General features: G+C 37.4%; 3 protein-coding genes across 3 annotated transcripts; 1 reads left to right on the forward strand and 2 right to left on the reverse strand.

Annotated features, from left to right (window-relative positions):
- Positions 1-1,134: 1,134 nt before the first annotated feature.
- Positions 1,135-6,582, reverse strand: LOC138940002 (cadherin-related tumor suppressor-like). Its single transcript, XM_070308450.1, has one exon. It carries the CDS (start codon positions 6,580-6,582, stop codon positions 1,135-1,137), a length of 5,448 nt encoding a protein of 1,815 aa, XP_070164551.1.
- Positions 6,583-10,975: 4,393 nt separating this feature from the next.
- Positions 10,976-12,426, reverse strand: Bka (FCF1 rRNA-processing protein Bka). Its single transcript, XM_070308012.1, has 5 exons — positions 12,223-12,426; positions 11,967-12,049; positions 11,801-11,872; positions 11,346-11,655; positions 10,976-11,214 (listed from the first exon to the last, which is right to left on the reverse strand). Exons 1-5 carry the CDS (start codon positions 12,223-12,225, stop codon positions 11,071-11,073), a joined length of 612 nt encoding a protein of 203 aa, XP_070164113.1. The 5' UTR covers positions 12,226-12,426; the 3' UTR covers positions 10,976-11,070.
- Positions 12,427-13,123: 697 nt separating this feature from the next.
- Positions 13,124-20,565, forward strand: LOC138939796 (nuclear RNA export factor 1). Its single transcript, XM_070307977.1, has 10 exons — positions 13,124-13,264; positions 14,027-14,370; positions 14,467-14,553; positions 14,951-15,194; positions 15,313-15,506; positions 15,581-15,693; positions 16,143-16,179; positions 16,278-16,507; positions 16,652-16,820; positions 16,924-20,565. Exons 1-10 carry the CDS (start codon positions 13,186-13,188, stop codon positions 17,365-17,367), a joined length of 1,941 nt encoding a protein of 646 aa, XP_070164078.1. The 5' UTR covers positions 13,124-13,185; the 3' UTR covers positions 17,368-20,565.
- The last annotated feature ends 13 nt before the right edge of the window (positions 20,566-20,578 follow it).

The following is a 20,578-nucleotide window of genomic DNA, read 5'->3' on the forward strand; positions in this document are numbered from 1 at the left end:
AAGCAGTGGTATCAACGCAGAGTACTGGGAAAGAAAAACGGCTCTGACACATTACTTTAGCATGTCTCGTAATATCGAACTAAAACTTTTATAAAATTCTTTAGACGTATTACTAATGAGGCGACGTTTCATTATGCATGCGTAATAAAAATTTACTAGAGGAATACAAATCAGAATACTATTCATTATTAGTCTCAATCGATATTTGATACAAGATTATCGAACGTAAAATTAATAAAATAATTCTTTTATGACTTCTTGCTTGATTCTCTTTTCTTCGACACGTTAACAAATAATACGTATTGTATTGTAAATACATTAGTTGCTGTATACATATCGGGTATAGCGAAAGGGGGACAATTTTAATAAAATATTTCTGGAACCAAACCAATACAAGAATTTCTTTATCATTTTATTCTCCGACAAATAATTATCGAGATATCATAAATTAAAGATTAAAGATTTTCAATCATTATTATATCGTTACGATTATAATATCGTCGCGATTAAAAGGATTATTTAGTCTTTAGAGAGAGAAAGAAATATCTTACACAAATTGTTACAAACGCGTATTGTTTTTTAATGTATATTTTATTGATTAAATTTGCTTTTCCTATATATTAATAGTCAATTAAAAATAAAAATTTTCTTACATTATTAATTATATAGTAAAAGCAAATTAAAACAATAAAAAATATAAATTAAAGCAACACTTTCTTGTGCAACATTTTTTTCGGCAATTAATGTAACATCTCTATTTTGAGTATGTTCATTCGGTCAGTATACTCAACGTTTTAATAACTTTAATTATTCATCCAGCTATAGGAATAAATCTATAGAAATTATCCGCTAACAATAAATAAAAAATCTGTCAATCATTCTTTGGAGTTCATTATATATATCTCGTATCATATGATTTTTAGCAATTAAAATATCCCTGCTGAATCTTGCGCCGTCGATGACAATCCGGAGTCGTTGGCTCGTTCCGCGAGAAGGGGTCTTATCCGGCAATCGAGGAATTACATTATGGGACGAGGGAGGAGAGGAGAAAGACTGGCAGACCGACAAAAAGCACCGACTATCTTTCAGGAGCCGATGAAGGAAGCATCATTAATATCACCGAGACGCGATCAATCAAAAAACCAAACGTAAACTCACTTTGGTGGACGTCGTACTGGGCCTGGTGCCGCCTATGCCGATGGCGTACAGTTCAACCTCATACCACTGGATGCCGGTTTCGCGATCAAGCTTGGCCGCGGTGGATAGCACGCCGGTCTTCGTGTCGATGTCGAAGAGCCGATCGACCTGGAGCCCGTCGTCGGGCCCGCCGCCGGCGGTCACGTTCGTCACGTAATACTCGAGCTCGATGTTCGAGTGTCGGTTGCGCGCGCTCACACGCAGAATGCTGGTACCGACCGGTTCGTTCTCATAAACGCTGCCCTCGATCTGACCCCGGTGTTCCCAGATCGGCTGATCATCGCCGTCCTCGCCTGGCACGATCAAGGTCACGTAAGTCTCCGACGAACGACGTTCCGTCTGGACCGCTTCGTCCGTCGCTCGGACACCGATCTGATATTTAAATATCCGTTCGAAGAAACCGCTCCTTTTCGAGAATGATCGCGGAAATCTCATGATGAGCTGCCCGGTGCTACGGTGAATACGAAACATGTCCCAATAATTGACGTTTGAACGGAGCAATTCGTACGTCACCAGGCCGTTCGTGCTGGAGTCGAGATCGCGGGCAACCAACTGCGTGACCACGATTTCCTTGGTCGATGACTGATAATGCTTGAGATTGCCGGTGCGCAGCGGCGGTAGCACTACTGCGGACATACTGACGAATAACGGCGCGTTGTCGTTGACGTCTTCGACGATCACAATTACTAGTTTCTCCGCGGACAAGCGCGCGCTTGATGGCTGCGCTCGATCGGTCGCGACTACTACGAGTTTGAAGGTATCTACTTCCTCACGATCAATCGGCAGCAATGTATGAATTACGCCACTCGATTGATTGATACCGAAACGCCGCACTTGATCCTCCGGATCCTGGTTGAGAATCGAGTAACTGACCACGCCGTTGTCGCCCGAATCCGGATCCTCGGCGGTGATGGTGACGATCGGCGTTCGCACGGAAATACCTTCGCGTATCTGACGCACTATTGCCGTATTCGGAAATACCGGTGGATTGTCGTTGGTATCGATCACCTCGACAATCAAACTGGTAATCGAGCTAAGCCTCGGGTGACCACCGTCGCTACAGGTGACATTTAGTGTGTAACGTTCCAGCTCCTCATAATCCAGCGATTTTCGTAAATACAGGATACCGGTCAATGGATCGATATAGAAGCTATCCCTTCTGTTACCGGCCGATATGGCGAATGTCAGCTCGCTGTTGGGTCCGAGATCGTTGTCACTGGCCTTGAACCGCAACAATTCGGTATTGATCGGCGTGGTTTCCAGCACGGAAATACGGGATTTATTATCGATAAAGCGCGGCACGTTGTCGTTCTCGTCGAGTACTTCGATGTAGACAGTCGCGCTGGATGACAAACGCGTCTCGAGGCCGGCATCGTGCGCCACGACAGTCAATACATAGGTGTCGGACGTCTCGCGATCGAGCTCTTTCACCAGCGAAATCTGTCCTGTGGCTTCGTCTATTATGAAATGGCCATGCTGATTGCCGTCCTCCAATGAATAAAACACGTCACCGTTCAAACCCTCGTCGGCATCGGTTGTATATACTCTCAACAGCTGCGTGCCGATCACGGCGCCTTCGCTCATTTGTACTCGATAAGGCAAACGCTGAAATTGTGGCACATTGTCGTTTACATCGGTGATATGGATGGTGACCTTGACGCGATCACGAAGATGATTGACACCATTATCGGTGACAGTGGCCTCTAGGGTGACATAACTGCCGCCGGTGTTGGTCACCAGGAGTTCGCGATCGAATACGCGCAGCGATTTGACGAAACCGTTCCTCGGATCGACCACAAAGTCTTGCTGGCTAGCCGGCAACGAAAATATTAGATCGGCATTACGACCAACGTCACGATCGGTGGCCAACAGCTTACCGACAAAGGTGTCGGGCGGCTCGTTCTCACGTAGATGGAAGCTAAAACTGCTGTTGGTGAACTCGGGCGCGTTATCGTTCTCATCGATCACGTGTACCACTACCGGAACAACGGAACTTCGCGAAGGACTGCCTTGATCAGACGCAGTGACCTCGAGTGCGTAATAGTCTCGTTCCTCGCGATCAAGTGCGTTCTTCACATAGAGCTGACCATCCGGGAAAATGCCAAAACGATCCTCGACGTTACCGTCGGTCACGCTGTATAATATCCTACCGTTGACGCCGAGGTCCGCGTCGTGAGCTATCAGCGAGAAAAAACGCTTGTTGACCGGCGTGGACTCCGGCAGCGAGATCTCGTAGCTGGTCAACCGGAAGACTGGCGTATGATCGTTAACGTCTTCAATCGTCACTTTGATCTGATGCTGAGCGGACAGCGATGATTCACCTGAATCAGTCGCCGTCACTTCTAGATAGAGGATCGTACCAGGTGTTGCTTGGATAGGTTTGTTTAAATAGATGATGCCCGAATTTTCGGCGATCCTGAATTGCTCGCCCGGATTGTGCGTAAGCGAATAGACGATTCTGGCATTGGCGCCGGCGTCACGATCTCTGGCACGGGCTAAACATATTTCCTGTCCCACTGCCGCATTTTCTCGCAGAAAAATTTCGTCGTCCCGCTCGCCCCTGGGAAACCTGGGAGAATTGTCGTTAACATCTTGTACGGTGATGTTAACGGTTGTTTGACCATACGCGAGATCGGCGCGCGCTGACAGTTGCAAACTATAATAAGCCACTCGCTCGCGATCTAAACAACCGGTAGTACTGATAACGCCGGTACTTTTGTCAATTCTAAAATTGCCTTTAGAATCGCCGAAAACAATGGCATAGCTCACCTTGCCGGTATTACTATATTGCGTGACTTGTACCGAACCAACTTCTCGACTGAATCCGGATATGGAGTCGCAATCGCCATGATTCTCGATTACGCGGAATTCATAGCCATTGTAAGTTTCAAACTCGAGATGTTCTAGATCCTCCTCGCGAATTATTTCCACTATCGCATTTCTGGCTGCCAATCGATCGCCGATATCCTTGGCCGAGATGGTTAGCTCGTAGAGAGTTTTGTGCGCGGCTCGTAAAGAGCCCTGAAGAGCAATCTCGCCAGTTCTCTCATCCACTATGAAGAGACCTTCACCGCCAGATTCCAGGATGTATTTTACTTGAGCGTTTTCCCGGGCATCGGCATCAGTCGCCGTCACTTTACCTATCGTCGTGCCTGCTGGAGCATCTTCAGAGATAGGCATTAGATATTTCCAAGGATAGAAGACCGGCGAGTTATCGTTAATGTCTTCCAACGTTAGCACCACAGTGGCGGTTGAAGATTGCACTGGCGTGCCCTGATCCTTTGCTATGACCAGAATTCTGTACTCTGCTACTGTTTCCCGATCTAAGACAATCTTGGTCGTCAACTGACCGGTCAGAGCGTCCAGCGCGAAAGTCTTGGGATAATCGCGCGAGACACAGGAATGAAAGCTATACGCAACACTACCGTTGGTTCCTTGATCGTTGTCGACGGCTGTCAGGGTAGCTACTAAACTGTTGGGCGGTATGTTCTCTGATAACGTGATTTCGACGACGTTTTCAGAAAAGCGTGGCGCTTCGTCATTCTCATCAAGAATTGTCACCTTGAGATGTGTGGACGCGTACTTGGTGTTTGGACCGCCGTCCCATGCTGACACGTGTAACTCGATACTACCTTGAACTTCACGGTCCAAAGTGGCAACGGTGGTGACTAGGCCGGTATCGCCATCAATAGCAAACCAGCCCTGCTCGTTGCCTAAACCGAATTCGTAATAAATCCGCGCATTTAATCCAGAATCCGCGTCCGTGGCCGAAATGCTGGCGACAAAACTACCAATCGGTGCGAGTTCCGATAGCACTGCTGAATATTCGCTCTGTTGAAATACCGGCTCGTGATCGTTGACGTCGTTCACATGAATCACGAGATAAGACGTGACCGATCTGGGCGGAATGCCCTTGTCGGTAGCAACCACCGTGAGATTATACTTGGGTATCTCCTCACGGTCCAACCGGCCGTTGACCCGCACGATATTGACAGTTTGCGTATTCTCTAACCGAAAATGGCCTAACTCGTTACCGGCGCGTATCTCTATGCTGGTCTCGCCATTCAAGCCCTCATCATCGTCGAGTACTGTTACCGCAGCGACAATCTGGTCCTTGGCAGCGTTTTCGTCGACGGTGGCAAAAGTCGCGGTCGGTGGAAAGTAGGTAAATTTGATCACAGGATCATGATCATTTGCATCCAACAGATTCACCGTTACGTAGGTACGACCGTCCTGCCTAGGTGAACCATGATCGCGAGCGAAGACCGTAATAACGCAGCTTTTGGGGCAATCGCCAGCAGGACGTGTTATCGTGCAGCCTTGTTGAGGACACCTCAACTGTTCGGCCGTCGTGATCGTACCTACCTCCGGATCGATTGTGAACTTGCGCTCGTTGTCCGGTAAATAATACGTCAATTTCGAATTGTCCTCCGAATCCTTGTCAGTAGCATGTACCGTTAGGACTCTCGTGCCGATTGGAGCGCTCTCATTTAACGCTACCACATAATCGCTTTGTTGAAACACGGGCGAATTGTCATTCACGTCTAACACCGTCACGTTTACCAGCAAATAACCTAAACGTGGAGGTCGGCCACGATCGCGCACACAAATATTGAGCGAATAGAACTCTACCTGCTCGCGATCTAGCTTGCCTGTAGTCTCGAGATGTAAATATGATGTCTCACCGATAGGATTGCCCGTAACTTCCAAACGAAATTTGCCGTCCGTATTGCCATCCACAATAAAATAATCATCTAGCACACCGTTCTCCGGCGTGTCCTGGTCTGTCGCGGCGTCCAGCAACAGCTTGGTACCAGTTACGGCCGATTCTGAGAAGCTCACCGCAATGCTGGGCTCCGGAAATTCTGGGTTGTTGTCGTTAATATCAAGCACCAAGATTCGCACTTCGATTGGATAAGTTGGTTGACTCGATAATACGACAAAATCAAACCGATCGCTGCTCAGAGCTTCGCGATCGAGGACTTTGGCTGTTCTTATCTGGCCTGTTTCCGGATCAAGCACAAACTCGTGAGGTGGCTCATTGAACCTATAGGTAAAATCAGGCTTGACCGGTATCGTGCCGACCAAAGTACCTTTGGGCTCGCCTTCCTTGACCTCGAGCTGGACCCGCGTGTCGACCGCTCTACTCTGCATTGCCAGGCCCATCGTTGCGGCGCTGTCCTGCGGCAACATCGGTGACCTTCGTGGCGCTAACCGCGTGACTCTTTGAGGTAGGTTATGCAAGGTAAGGTAGTCGGACGCTGCCGTCGCCACCATCGCCGTCGCCGCTGCCGCCGTCGCGTCCTGGCCGACGACCTGGCCGCCATATTGGTCCGATAGGAATCCCAGGAGAAGGGCCAGAAGCATTAATCCTCTTATAATCATCTCTTCTATCTCACCGCGACACGCCCACCTGCCTTAGCCAAATTCCGGCTCACGGTGATTCGTCGTCGGCATAAAATCGCGCGCTCCGATTACGCACTATCTGTCGTTCTTCCTCCTCATGATCGTGGCCGGCGATAATCCCGTCGTCATCTTCCACGTCTACGTATCGACGCATCATTGCATTAATCGCGACATCCTCCAAGGATGGAACTCAATCGCGCGCAATGACGTGAACTGCCGTCCTCTGTCCGGCGTTGCGTTGCATTTTTTCCTCGAGAGATTCCGATTTAAATTCGCGTACCAAAAGATGATGGGTGCTTTCTTTTCTATCTTTCGTTCTTCTTTTCTTTATATCTATCTCTCGTTTTCTGTGTCTTTCCTTATCTTTTCCTTTTCTCCCTCTCTTCTCTCTTCTTCTCTCTTTTCTTTGCCGCTGAAAATCAAGTGTATACGAGAGAAGACTTCACCCGGCAGAGAGGGCAGTGACCTGCCGAGAGCCGCGCCTCGCGAAATGCGCGTCTACGGATGTTCGCGAACGGCTCGCGAACACGAAAACGAGACGTTTGGACACTTTTTCGATCAGTGATCCGAGATCAATGAATCAAAAGAACGTATCTTCTTTCTTCATCCAAGAAACGAATTCTCTTATTCAAAACTTATTCTCTTCTTCAAGTTCTTGTATCTCGAGAATACATACGTTACAAAACGCAGAGTTTTGTCATAACGCATTCTTTCGATATATATACATATATATATAAATATAAATTTTTCCCAATAAAAAAGATCTTTGATGGTAACGAACAATTATTTTTTCGTAGCGACCTCGAGATCGCTCTCTCGAAACACTCAGATCCTTCAGAATTCACAGTTTTATCACTAGCCCGTGCCTAGGCCTGCTAGGCCCAACAATGTAAACACTGCACACAGACGAGGATCCAATACTTGAAGCACAAAAACACGATTCGCGATCAATATATATGTATTCTCGCGCAATATTGATACGATCGAACGAATTTAATGACCGAGTCTCGAATTTACGATTCACTCTCGCGTTTGCGATTCACTGCTAGACCCTCAGGGATCACGCTATTTTTTGCGAAAATCGTCAGGAAGTTCACGCGATCGCGATACGAGGCTCATTCGAATTCACTGATGGTGTAGCGATCTCGAGTGCAACACAACGGGTTCGCACGAGCGCGTGCCCTTCGGGGTAGGCGTTATCGGGGGATGAAGATAAATCTCGTGCGAAAGAAATGTTTGACAGCGGATGAAGAGAGTAGAAATAGAAAGGAATGAACACGCGCGAAGGGACCGCGATAAGCGCGACGTAAGGCCCCGAAAAAACGCGGAAAGTATACCGCGGAGAAGAATGTTGCCTCCCCGAGGACTGACCTGACTCGACTGAATCGAGCCGGTCCCAGAACCATTGCCAGGAGAGGCATTCTTCGGGCTAGCTGACGCCGTCTCTCTCCGATCGAATCCTTTCTCTGTCCTCCTCTCGCTTTCTCTACATTTTTCTTCTCTCTCTCTCTCTCTCTCTCTCTCTCTCTCTCTCTCTCTCTCCCTTTTTCTCGCTATGTCTTTACCCCGGCCACTCCGCGCGAGGCCCCTATCGATATCACCTTCTCTGTCTGCTCTGAGAAACATCGTGGCTCTACCGCGTTCTCCCGCTCCCCGACAATCACACTCGCTCTTTCTACCAACATTGCTCCTTCTCTCTTCTTCTTTCGCTTCCTCTCTTTCATGTCAAGAAACGTTCGATCTTCTATCTTCGTCGCTCTTTCTTTCGCCAAACGCTCATTTTCTTCGTTCTTACCTAACTTCTCTTTCCCATCTCCCCTTCTTACGCTTTCCCGTTCCCCTACTCTTTTGCCATACCATTGCCTATCGGTGTATGGACCTCTTCGTTAGTCTCATGAGGGCCTTTCTCTCCCTCCCACTTGCTCTCTTTTGAGGCCCGCTGCTTCGACCGCAACCCTCTTCTCCTCTTCCACCCTCTCGTCTACTTGTTCAGTCTTCTCTCCTCACCATCTTCCACGCGCGATCCTTCCACCTTCAACTCGCGCATCCCATCGTTGTCTCGCTAAGATATTCTCCCTTTTGCCCTCGAGGAACGAGCAATGCGGAGGCTCAGGTATGCAAGATGGCCGTTGCGCGCTGGAACCCCATGCCCCATGCGACGAGAACGTTGCTTCATATTAACGGGAACGAGAAAGATGTAGCGAGTACAAGAAGGATATAGAATGAACAAGAGAGAGAGAGAAAGAGAACGACAGTAAGAAAATGAGAGAGAAAAATAAGGGAGAAGTGTAAAAGAACGAAAGAATGAGTAAAAATAATACAAAAACTAACGAGAAGAAGAATGACAAGACCAAAGAACAAGAGATGAACAATGGATAGGGGAGGAGAGAAAATACTTGGAAGGGGGTGGGTAGGGGATACCCCGGCTTAGGGGGTGTAGTGCAGCGAGACAAGAAGGGAAGAGTGAGTCGCGAGATCCGGACTCATGGCCCTATAGATATGTGTCCGCGGGCTTATGGTCACTTTTATAACTAATCCGTTACTACGATCATGCGCGCGCGCGAATGTTCCGCTCGATCCTCTAGAACCTAGAGTAGGTTCTCTTCCCTTCGAATTAATTCGCTTTCTCGATTCTTCGCTCTTTCTTATCTCTCTTCTCTCGCGTTTGAAAAAAGCTTTGAACTTGAAGGTGTTCAATTTTGGAACCAGCAAATGCACAAAAATTAAAACTGATATATTCAATATATCACAAAATATCATCGTACTCATAAAAATGTCAGCGAATATGTTTCTTTAAATGCAATAATGCTAGTGTTCTCCCTTGGAATGTTTACGCGGTTCAGATCACTGGGCGAATGCAAATCATAAAAGATTTTACACAAAAGAAGTCTAGAGCAAATCGAAAAATAAAATACTTTTTAAAATAATGTATAATTTTTATTTAAACAAATAGAAAAATGTTTGTTTTTTTTTTATTAAAAAAATACATATTTTTAATAATAAAATCAAGATAAAAAATATTAAAACAAAAAAACAGCATTCCTGGCATTCCCAACAATAATGCCTATGCATGCTGGCCTAAAAACTCAGTTTTGATCAATTATCTAAAATACAAAAATAGACATTTTTTATCTTACTTATATATGAGGTATTTTCCAGCAAGATACACAGATGACACAGTGTATACCTTGCTGGAAAACGCCCATGAAGATATGTAAATCAGTTGAAACTCTGATTTGGTTTATCGTTTTACGCACATCATAGAATGAATCTTGTCCCGTTTTTTTTTTTTTTTCAATTTGATCTACGTATACGTAGATAAAAGTAAATACAAGTTATTTTGTCTATATTTGTTATTTTGTTTTGTATTATTGTTTGATGAGAGTATAAATAGGACCGTCCGAGATCGAGAAACATGCGATTCTTTATCCTTATCTGATAACAGAACGATCAAAAGAAATGGACGAGTCTTCTCTCGGTCTAAAATAACGGTGAAAATTTGAGAAGAATCCATTGATAATAGATGGCAATGCGTCAAATGACACGCTATCTTTAAGTTTATGGAGCCCCGAAGTAAAGTGCATCTGCATTGCTCTCAAATTATATCGAATCCTAGATGTGCGTCTCGTCGACATTAACTGTCGATGTCGTGCAATGACAAATAATAAATTTTCTACCTCCAACAATTTATAAACTTGTGCAACAAAGAATATAGATGGAATCTGATTTAAGAATTATAAATTAATAACAAAATCATGAATGTGTGACAAAACAATCTTTTAATCAAGAGATACGGTAGTATCTCGTGCCAAGTCACGCGTAGCAACAACGAAGCACCCCGTGTGTTTACACGCGAGTCGGCTAGTTGTTACAATAAACTTAAATTATAATTTTATATATATATATATATAATATATATATAATTATAATTTAAGTTTTTATGTTTTTATCAATTTCTAATCAATAATGATGTGATAAACAATTATAACAATTAAAGTTCTACTCCAATATAAAAAATAATTTTTGATATTCATTATTCGAGAGAATCTAATTGAAGAAGTTAATTCTAAAGTCTATTCTTTGATAAATGCAAATCGTGGCAAATTGTATTCATATATCATTCCAACAAAAATATTCTGTCGCTGTGTCCGAGAAAAAGAGGAAAGGGAGGGGGAGGAAGGAAAGATAAGCACGAGTTTGATAAAAATTGGAATGCGAAGGCAGCAAGATAGATATATCTCTCCCGCCCTTTCTACTGTTGCGCGTGGGTTTATCCTTTATATGTATAAACCTGTCCATACAATACGAATTGAATATTATTTTACAGAGAAAACAAAATGCTTTTCTCAATGTGAATATATGATATATGTAAGTTTTATTAACAAAATATACAACTTGTTATCTTTATTGCAATAAAAGATAAAGTTATATAAAAAAAGGAGATCGCCTATCTTAATAAACTAATACTCATTTTTTAGGCGCGCCATAGGCATCTGGCATCCGTTCTATCGTGTACCTGTGTTGAGATACGTACATTATTGGCACACCCGGTATCTTCCGTATCCTTTTTTTTAAGTCTTTATCATTGGTCGCAACAATATAACACTTGTGCTGAAATAATAACATAAAGCACAATTCAATGTTTTTATCTGTAGCATTAAACAAAATAAATTTATATTACCAATGTCAAATACAAATGGTTAATAATTGTATTACAATAAGATTTCATGGTCTATATTTACTTGCGTCACTCTGTTCACGAGACAGTCATCTGCATAGGTTCCTTTATGAATACATTTTAACCTTTCAAATCGCGGATCTTTGATGATTCTCAATGCCAATTTATATTTCTGCCCAAGCTTCTCCATCTCACCCATCACACAATCTGTTATATATGGTGTACACTTTGCGTAGAGGCATTCCATCATATTTTGTATGATATCCAATTTATTTTTAATAGAAAAGTTAATAAAGTTTGTATCAACTAAAATATGATATGGCGGTCCAAGTTGTGTATTATATTGAAAAAATAATGCCGAGGATTGTTTTGGCCTGGAATCATAAATGTATAGTTTCATAATTTTAAAATATAAAAGAAAACATTTTTTGATAATTTTTCATAATGTCATGCAAAAATATTTCAAAACTAATGTAAATATATTGTTAAAATTAAATTTAACATTATATATATACATACGTTTCTGTAATTTTTATTTTAGTCTGATCTTCTTTTGGAGTTTTCTTGGATGGCAGCCGTTTTTCTGGTTTTCTACAAAAATAATTTATTTCTAATATTTCTTCTGCATATTTTATGTAGACATATACCAATAATTTGGTGAAAATTGTATTCAACATAGACTTACATTCGTGAATCACTCAGACTAATCATCTTCTTCATCTGAGCAAATCTTTGCATCACAACTTTACGTGTTTTCTTATTTTTCGGCTGTAACATATAATTAATTTTACTGCGAGTTTCGCATTATGAAAAATAATGATATGCAAAATATTAAAAAGATCGAAACGCATAATATAATCTCAAACATTCATTAATTTAAGGGTAAGCAACTTATAATTTATTTATAACATATGTTTTTGTTTAAAAAAATATATTTTTACCATTGTAATATATTTTCTATATATTTATAAGATGTCTCAATATATATCAAAAAATAATTATAACTGTATCTCCGATTATCTCACACACACGTTTACACACTTCCACCAGTTTCCACTAATTCGGACTATTCGGAGTAGCGATACAGAGGGATTTTTCCTAACCTAACCTAACTTGACTTTATATGCAGTAGACGAATAGACCACGTGATTATCTTGGCCATAACCAGAAAAAATAAATACATAGGCTGCGGTCGAAAAAACGCTAGAAATGCTTCGAAGCATTTGATTGACCAATCAGAGCAAAGAGAGTAAAGATTTCTTTATTCTAATTGGTTAATGCAATGTTTCGAAGCATCTCTAGCATCTTCTCGACCGCAGTCATAATAGTCCATTGGGCTCTATAATACCCTATACTGACTGGCCAATCATAGCCATTCTTCCAAAGAATAGAATGATTGTGATTGGCCAGTATAGTATCTAGTACGTATTACAGCCCTCGCACACTGGACGCGATGAGCGATGAACGATGGGCGATATCCAATGAGAGCTTTATTTTTTCGGAAAACCAGAGCTCTTATTGGATATCACTCATCGCTCATCGAGTCTCGCGTCCAGTGTGCGAGGACGATTAAAGTTTAACGGTGTAAACTAAGCCGTTACAGTATTATAGTCAAAAACACTGACTTTATATATATTTTACAAATTGAAAAAAAAATAATAAATAATTCACTACTATTTCCAATTTCATTATTTGAATTTATGCAAAAAGAGACAGCGAAAAGGCCCGAGTGTAGAAAGTGCAAACAACGAACGAACAGACCTACTGGCTGTGCACATTTACGCATGCGCATGATTTGCGGTCTACCGGAAAGACGCCACTTACTCAGCCATTGTTGCTCAGAAAGTGCTCAGTGACGCAGCTCAGTTTTCGAGAAATTACTTGAGAATATTGGAGAAGAGAAAATGCCGAGGAAATCGAATAAATCCTGGGGTGGTCGCAACGGCCGCGGAAATGCTCCTTCCGACGATAAACATTATTTTGGTAAATTATCAATTTTCTGTTTCTTTATCCTAATTTTATGACTCGTTTATTATCGCACAGCACATCGTTTGTAAATCGCAGTACTCCTTTCAATGGATCCTGCTTATATTTTATCTCGATACACTGATCTTTCCAATTTAATTTGTTGTTCTCTTTCATGTATCACTGCTTTTCTTATCTGCTTATGCTTCATATTTGAGACTTGATGTCGGGAAAACAAAATAAGCATGTGCCGTAAGAATTCGCATCTAGTACATAAATTTTTCACATTCACTCATTTTCATATTATTAATTCTCATATTATTTCATATTCACCCTTTCACATATTATTATCATATTATTCTACATTATTTATTAAGAATTTCCATGTTCATGTACAGTTTATATAAAAATTTTCTTTCATATAAATTGTACAGGTTAACGAGGAAAATTTGTCAATATAGACGATGAACTAATTGAACCAAAAATGTTAAATTAATTTGCAAATAAGTACCTTAAATAAAAGAAAGAAAACGTTTTCGTGTGTTAAAAAAAAATGTATTGTGATTAGTATATTATAATATACAAATTTTGTACACACATTTATTTTAATTATTTAACAAAATATTAAAATATTAGACAAAAAGAGTCAATGTATATTTTATTTATTTGTAAACTAAAGCTGTTGAAAAATAATATTAGATTACAATGCTTAAAATAACCGTTCTTTACAATTACATATTGTTATTGTTTTATATAATTTTAACTATTATCTGCTTATAGGCCATGACGATCGTATGGGAAGAAATAATGGAGGATCTCATCTCGAGGGAACCAGACCTCGTGTATCATTTAAAACACATAGACCTAACAGAGAAATATCGCGTAACGCAGTGTTAACAAGTTTAGATGAAGATATTCCAATGACGGGCAACAATAATAACAATAATAGACAAACAAGACAAGTTATTATTGCTCCGAGAGACAGAGATAGGAGAGATAGATGGCAAAGAAAGATTGCTCGAGGAAGAAATAGCCCTCTACCAAACAGGAATTTCAAGGGTGGCCAATCTGGTCCTAGAATACAAGCACTTCCAATAGGAGAGTCCAATTGGTATAGAATCAGCGTAAGTGTGATAGTTTTATTAGATTAATATATGTAATTATTCATATGTTCAGATTTAAAATAAATTTCGACTTGTAATATTGCTTATATATTGCAGATACCATATGGACAGAAATATGAAAAAGATTATGTTTTAAGAAGCCTATTAAACTACATGGCACCTGAAGTGTTCATTCCAATAACGGTAAATATATATATATATTTAAAGAATTATATTTTATTCAATATATATATTTACTCTAATACAATATATTTGATAATTATCGGTATAATTCGAAATTCTTGGTTTTTTACAAAATTACATTCAATTATAACATTAGAAGTAAATAATCATGCAAATTTTTAATATAAAATGAGTTTTTTTATTAATTCATATACATAAAAATGTCTTAATTTATTTTCATACAAGAAAAAGTTTCATGTGATTCATTTATTATGTATTATATATTTTATTATGCCTCGAAATATGATTGCAATAAGAACAAAAGCTTTAAATTCCATAATAGACATATGTATTATGATATTATGGTAAAAAGAATTCAATTTTTAAATCATTGCTAACTTCAGGAATTTGTTTACAGTATAAGATAATGGGAAACGAAGCTAGTTTTTATGTTGATGATCACAAAACAGCAAGTGCATTACTAAATTGTGATCGTAAGATTACAATGACAGATGGCTTTAAACTACAAGTGAGGGTAAAACCAGGATTTCCACAATGCGAGATTGATGACAAATTGAAAGAACAATTAAAACAAGCAATGTCCAAGAGATATGTGCAAGAAACAAACGCTTTGGATTTGTCAAAGTTTCATCGAGATCCTGGTTAGAAATCATCTCAAAATAAATTTATTAAGAATAATAATATTAACTCTAAAAACTCTTTTAATATTAACTTAATTTTAATGCTAATATTAAAAGATTACATATATATGGTTTACAGATCTCATTGGTGATTATTTTTGTGCATTGTTCCGTCCTGCAATGTTAATGACTGTGTTAGATATTGTGGGTGAACACATACCAACTTTGGAAGCCTTGAACTTAGAAGGCAATAAGCTGCAGAATATTGACAGGCTCAGCGTATTAAATAAAAAATTTTCAAACTTAAAGATTCTTTACATCAGCGATAACAAGGTGAGTATCTCATATGCATATAATTGTATATTATTTTTGGTTCTATTATATGACATATATAAATTATATTGTAGATTAAGGACATCCATCAAATAGATGCCATTAAAGATCTAAAATTGGAAGAATTGAAATTAATCGGAAATCCTGTTTGTAACAAGTATAAGTCTCGACAAAATGACTATATTAGGTAATGTATTATTCTAACATAATCTTTCATTAAAAAGCAGAGTATTCAAAATAAATTGGTTATTTGCTAGACATTATTGCAACAATAATTATTATATTTACTTTGTATTCTTTATAAAAAAATAAGGGATTATTAAATAGTTTAATTCTCTACTAAATTTAATAACGGTTAGATATATTATTCAGTTACAAATATTTATAGAAATAAGTAAAAATGCATGTTTACTTAACATAATCCTTAGACATCAGTCTTATGCAGAATTAATTTGAATCATATCTAATAAAACATTATCACATGTTGAATTTATTTCAAAAATTGTTTATTATTATTTATTTTTTACTAAATTATTCATATACTTTCTCTTGTATTATTTAATAATAAAGCACATGTGTGTTTTTGTTATTATACGATTAACATGGAACTTGCGGGCTTTTCTTTCTCGACCATAGCGACGTCCGGAAACGGTTCCCGAAACTGCTGCGTCTGGTGAGTATTTTACGCACTGTTATATATTTATGTATTCGAAGTATATATTTCTTCTCATGTACACGCGCGACATGAATTTTTGTTACATCATTTGAAAGGACGGCACAGAACTACCACGACCAATCGTATTCGATGTGATTGACGAGGCTGCTAAGGTACCACCATCGCAGAGAATGTTTGTTGCTGATGTGAAAGCACAGGAAATTGCAAGCCAGTTTTTGCAACAGTACTTCACAATATTTGACAGTGAAAACCGTCAGCCTCTACTTGACGCGTACGACGAACACGCATGCTTTAGTATGACAATAACTACTTCTCACAATAATAAGTAAGTGTTTGTTGAAAAGAAAATTACATGTTGTTATCAATTAATATGTTAATATTTTTTTTTAATTACCATATTTTAACAAATATATTCTTAATATTGAATATTCGAAAATATTTAGAAAATTAAATTTTTTTTTATTGCTAGGTTAAACGGGTATCTCATGGAGAACCGAAACTTGTTCAGAATATATGATATGGCCAGAAGACAGAAATTATTGAAACATGGTAGATTACCTGTAGTTTCTTTTATATCAGAAATGCCACGAACAAAGCATTTCCTAGATACCTTTACCATGGATATTGCCCTTGCTACAGTAAGTTATTATGTTGAATGGTTTAAATCATACAACAATTATATCATTATATTAAACATTAGAAAAGAAATTTATGTTGCAACTTTTTTCTTGTCGGTTATAGCAAGTAATGATGTTCATTACGATAACGGGCTATTTTCAAGAGCTTGATAATAAGGAACAGCTTATTCGCCACTTCAACCGAACATTTATAATTGTTCCGGAAGGTAGTGGATATTGTATTCGCAATGAGCAATTACATATTAGTCAACCGCCTGAGGCGCAACTAAAACAATTGAACCAGCAACTAAACAACCAACCGACCCAACCGGAGGCGTCGGCGTTATTGCCACAAACATCCACGCAAATGGCAAAGTCTATACTTCCGGAATTGAATGAGGATATAAAACAGCAAATGACAATGACGTTGAGTCAGCAAACGAACATGAATTTGGAATGGAGTTTGAAGTGTTTACAAGAGACACAGTGGAACTATAATAATGCGCTCTCTGCATTTCAAGAGTTCTTCAAACGTGGTCAAATACCATCAGAAGCGTTTACGAAATAACATGTATGTGAGTAAAAAAATTTATCACTGTGATAATAATAATGGTAAAAACGCGAACTTCGTAATATCATTCATGTTCGTCTGCTTATTTCTCAATGCATGCATATTTTTCTTTATGGTTTGCATCAGAACCTGAAAAAAAGTATTAGATATTAGAGAAATCATTTAGAATCCGTCTTGTTTTAATTTACATTAAAAAAGATGCTCATAGTACATGTGAGAGAAAATTTGTTAAAAAATCAAGCAAGGTCATAATGTAAGAAGGAGAATGCAATCTTTAATTTTTATAAGTGATTTTTAACAAATTTTTCTTAGAGATGCATATAATACTTACACTATTTAGCAGTACCAATGAAAATGTTATAAAACTATAAATTTTTAATAGAATTATATATAGAATAGTTTTCTGTATATAAAATTCTTCTATTTATAAAAAAATTTGTAATAGGAAAACATTGATGACTAAATATAAAATAAATAAGTGATAAAATTTAAAAAAAAAAAAAAAAAAAAAAAAATCTTTTTGTGGCATAAATATGATGAAGTGTCATTTGTAATAAAATATTAAAATATGACTATAACTGAAAATACAACACAAAAAAGATTATTCATGTAATTTTCATTGACACTGCTATATTGATAAGTGTGTATGTATGTGTGTACATTATCATAGAATATATAAACTATAAAAACTATCATAAAAACAAAGATTACAAGTGCATCTGATAAAACAAGTCGGATACCATCATACTCTAATCAGTATAAAAAAATATTATTATATTAAATAATTTTAATATTTTATTATAGATCTTTTCTCGATCTTTAGGTTTTGATGCATAATATAAAAATTGCCCCAAAAAGTTTAGTTACTTCAGAAAAGATAAACATATTAATTTTATATTAAAATGCAAACATATTTAAGTCAGCAGACTAGCGTAATATCTATATAGTATAAATACCAAAATATATTTTTGGTATATAACAAAATTATCAATAACTATTAATCTCTCTTGTAACATGCCCTTAGTTTACAGCATATTGTACATTACAAATTCTAATGTATATCGATCAATCTTTTTTATTTACATGAAGTATAAACAAAAAAAGAAATTATACTTTATAGTGCTTTTATACTGCCGGTTCGTTTAGGTTTCGTGTATATACAGTGACAATAGATATTACAGAAAATTTAGATTTTGATTAAACCTGAGATAAGATTTAACCTATAAGACAAATAAAATATTACTTTCCTTGCAAAAGGAATGAAAAAAAAATTAGGGATTTTATATAAAAGAGATCTCTACACAAATATATAATACTTTATGTTTTATATGAAGAATTTTTTATAAAATTTTATAAATTTTATAAATTTTATAAAATTTTATAAAAAATTCATAGTAAGCAAAATTGTATAAAATTCCATACATATACTATCCCTAACTAAACCAAAAAGAAATGCGATTTGTATTTTTCAAAGAAGACTTTTCTTTATAACTATCTAGCGTCACTGTGTAGTTAATACAAGATCTTTATATATAGAAAAATTAAACGGATATATAGTTCGTGTATATATATAAAATAAAATATTATATTCTTGGTTTAATAATACATTAGATCTTATTGCGCGCACGGATTTATATTTATATATATATATATATCTAAGTTTATAATCTATAATAATTATTTAATTAGCGAATTCTGTTTCAAAGAAATTTTTGAAAAACAGTTAGTAATTTTCTAGAAGATAATATATACATATAGCAAACAATTTCTCTCTCGAAATTATCATTTAATATGCACGATAGCGCTGTTGCACTGTATGAAAATAATTTTTTAAATAGTATGATGTATGCGATCCTTGAATATATAAATTGTTATACGTATATCAATTCAAGGAAAGCTCGATTACACTATGTGAGTATAAATTACCTGCAATATTCACTTATAAATTCGATTTTTTATTTTATTTTATTTTTTTATTTTTTTTTACTTATTTATTTTGCGATATATGTTAACGATTCGCATCAGTATATGCGATGTACAAAATTCAATATGAATTTTGTCATACTGAAAATGGTTCAGATTCCAACGACACACGCTAACGCACATTAGTGGAAGAACGAAGAGCCAGAAACGAGAAGAGAGCTAGCATATAGGACAGTATTTCAAATTCCAAGTCTAGGACAGATATCCTGATTTCTAACTCGAAGTCTAATAGGATTGATACATGCGATACATCACCTGGAGATGAATCTGTTGCGGTTCAAATACTATCAGTTGGGTGTCTATCGCACTGTGAAGCGAGGAGCAAGAAGAGCGGCGCAGCTTTCTTTTGAAGGACATAAACCTCCAAAGTTATTATAGCGAGGTGAACACAGTTATATGAGATGCAGCAGTTAGCTGAGCAAGCACATTGCAACGTTTCTACATCTTATGATATATGCATGCAGCTTATATCATCACGATAATGTGTCTGCATTTCATCTATCTCTTGAAGTAGAAGATATCCTATCAGCTTGAAGAAACAGAATTGATCTTTGGTGGTGTGTGAATGTGTCGTTAAACATATATTAAAATTATGTATGTTCTTATTAATGACAAAAAATCGCGTGGTAGCATCATAATTATAATATTGTTTAAACAATTGTATTTTAAGAAAAAGAATATTGAAAAAATTTATACTCACATATTTGTACGCATAATTATAACAGTTTCTTAACTAAAAAAAAAAAAAAGAACACCTGCATAACATGCGCAACAGGAAGAGTATCATATGTAAAATCGCATAAAATCATAATTTATAATCACAGATTATACAAAGCAACGGAAAACAAAATATGTTTCTTTTTATGTTCTTATATACAACACAAAAATGATTAATAGATATTTTGATTTATAAAATTTATGTATGCATGGAAGAAATCTGCTTATATCATAAATGTTACATAAATATTATTGTTTATTTCCCACAGAGGGAAAATAATGTAAATATTTATTATTCATATTATTAATGTATTGGGTGATAAGAGAATGTAAATGTTATACGAAGTGATGTTATATAAATACACACTTGTATAATTAAGAAAGTAAATCTTTGTATGGGCAATGTACTGTAATTGTATAATATTATAAAAAAAAAGAAAACATAATTTTTATTAAAAAATTAGATTTATTACTATTATTATTATATATAAAATCTACAATAACAATT

The sequence above is a fragment of the Polyergus mexicanus genome, unplaced genomic scaffold, assembly GCF_030449975.1.
Source record: "Polyergus mexicanus isolate NDT 795.1 unplaced genomic scaffold, iyPolMexi1.0 SCAF_15, whole genome shotgun sequence".
Classification (NCBI taxonomy): domain Eukaryota; kingdom Metazoa; phylum Arthropoda; class Insecta; order Hymenoptera; family Formicidae; genus Polyergus; species Polyergus mexicanus.

Excerpts from the sequence above, each read along its gene's own strand:
- LOC138940002 (XM_070308450.1), bottom strand. The coding sequence starts at position 6,582 with ATGATTATAAGAGGATTAATGCTTCTGGCCCTTCTCCTGGGATTCCTA.
- Bka (XM_070308012.1), bottom strand. Across the intron at positions 11,656-11,800 it reads AAAATAAAAATTACAGAAAC|GCCAAAACAATCCTCGGCAT; the intron begins GTATGTATATAT and ends TTATGATTCCAG. Across the intron at positions 11,215-11,345 it reads TCGTGAACAGAGTGACGCAA|CACAAGTGTTATATTGTTGC; the intron begins GTAAATATAGAC and ends TTATTATTTCAG.
- LOC138939796 (XM_070307977.1), top strand. The coding sequence starts at position 13,186 with ATGCCGAGGAAATCGAATAAATCCTGGGGTGGTCGCAACGGCCGCGGA. Across the intron at positions 14,371-14,466 it reads CCAATTGGTATAGAATCAGC|ATACCATATGGACAGAAATA; the intron begins GTAAGTGTGATA and ends TATATATTGCAG. Across the intron at positions 14,554-14,950 it reads AAGTGTTCATTCCAATAACG|TATAAGATAATGGGAAACGA; the intron begins GTAAATATATAT and ends ATTTGTTTACAG.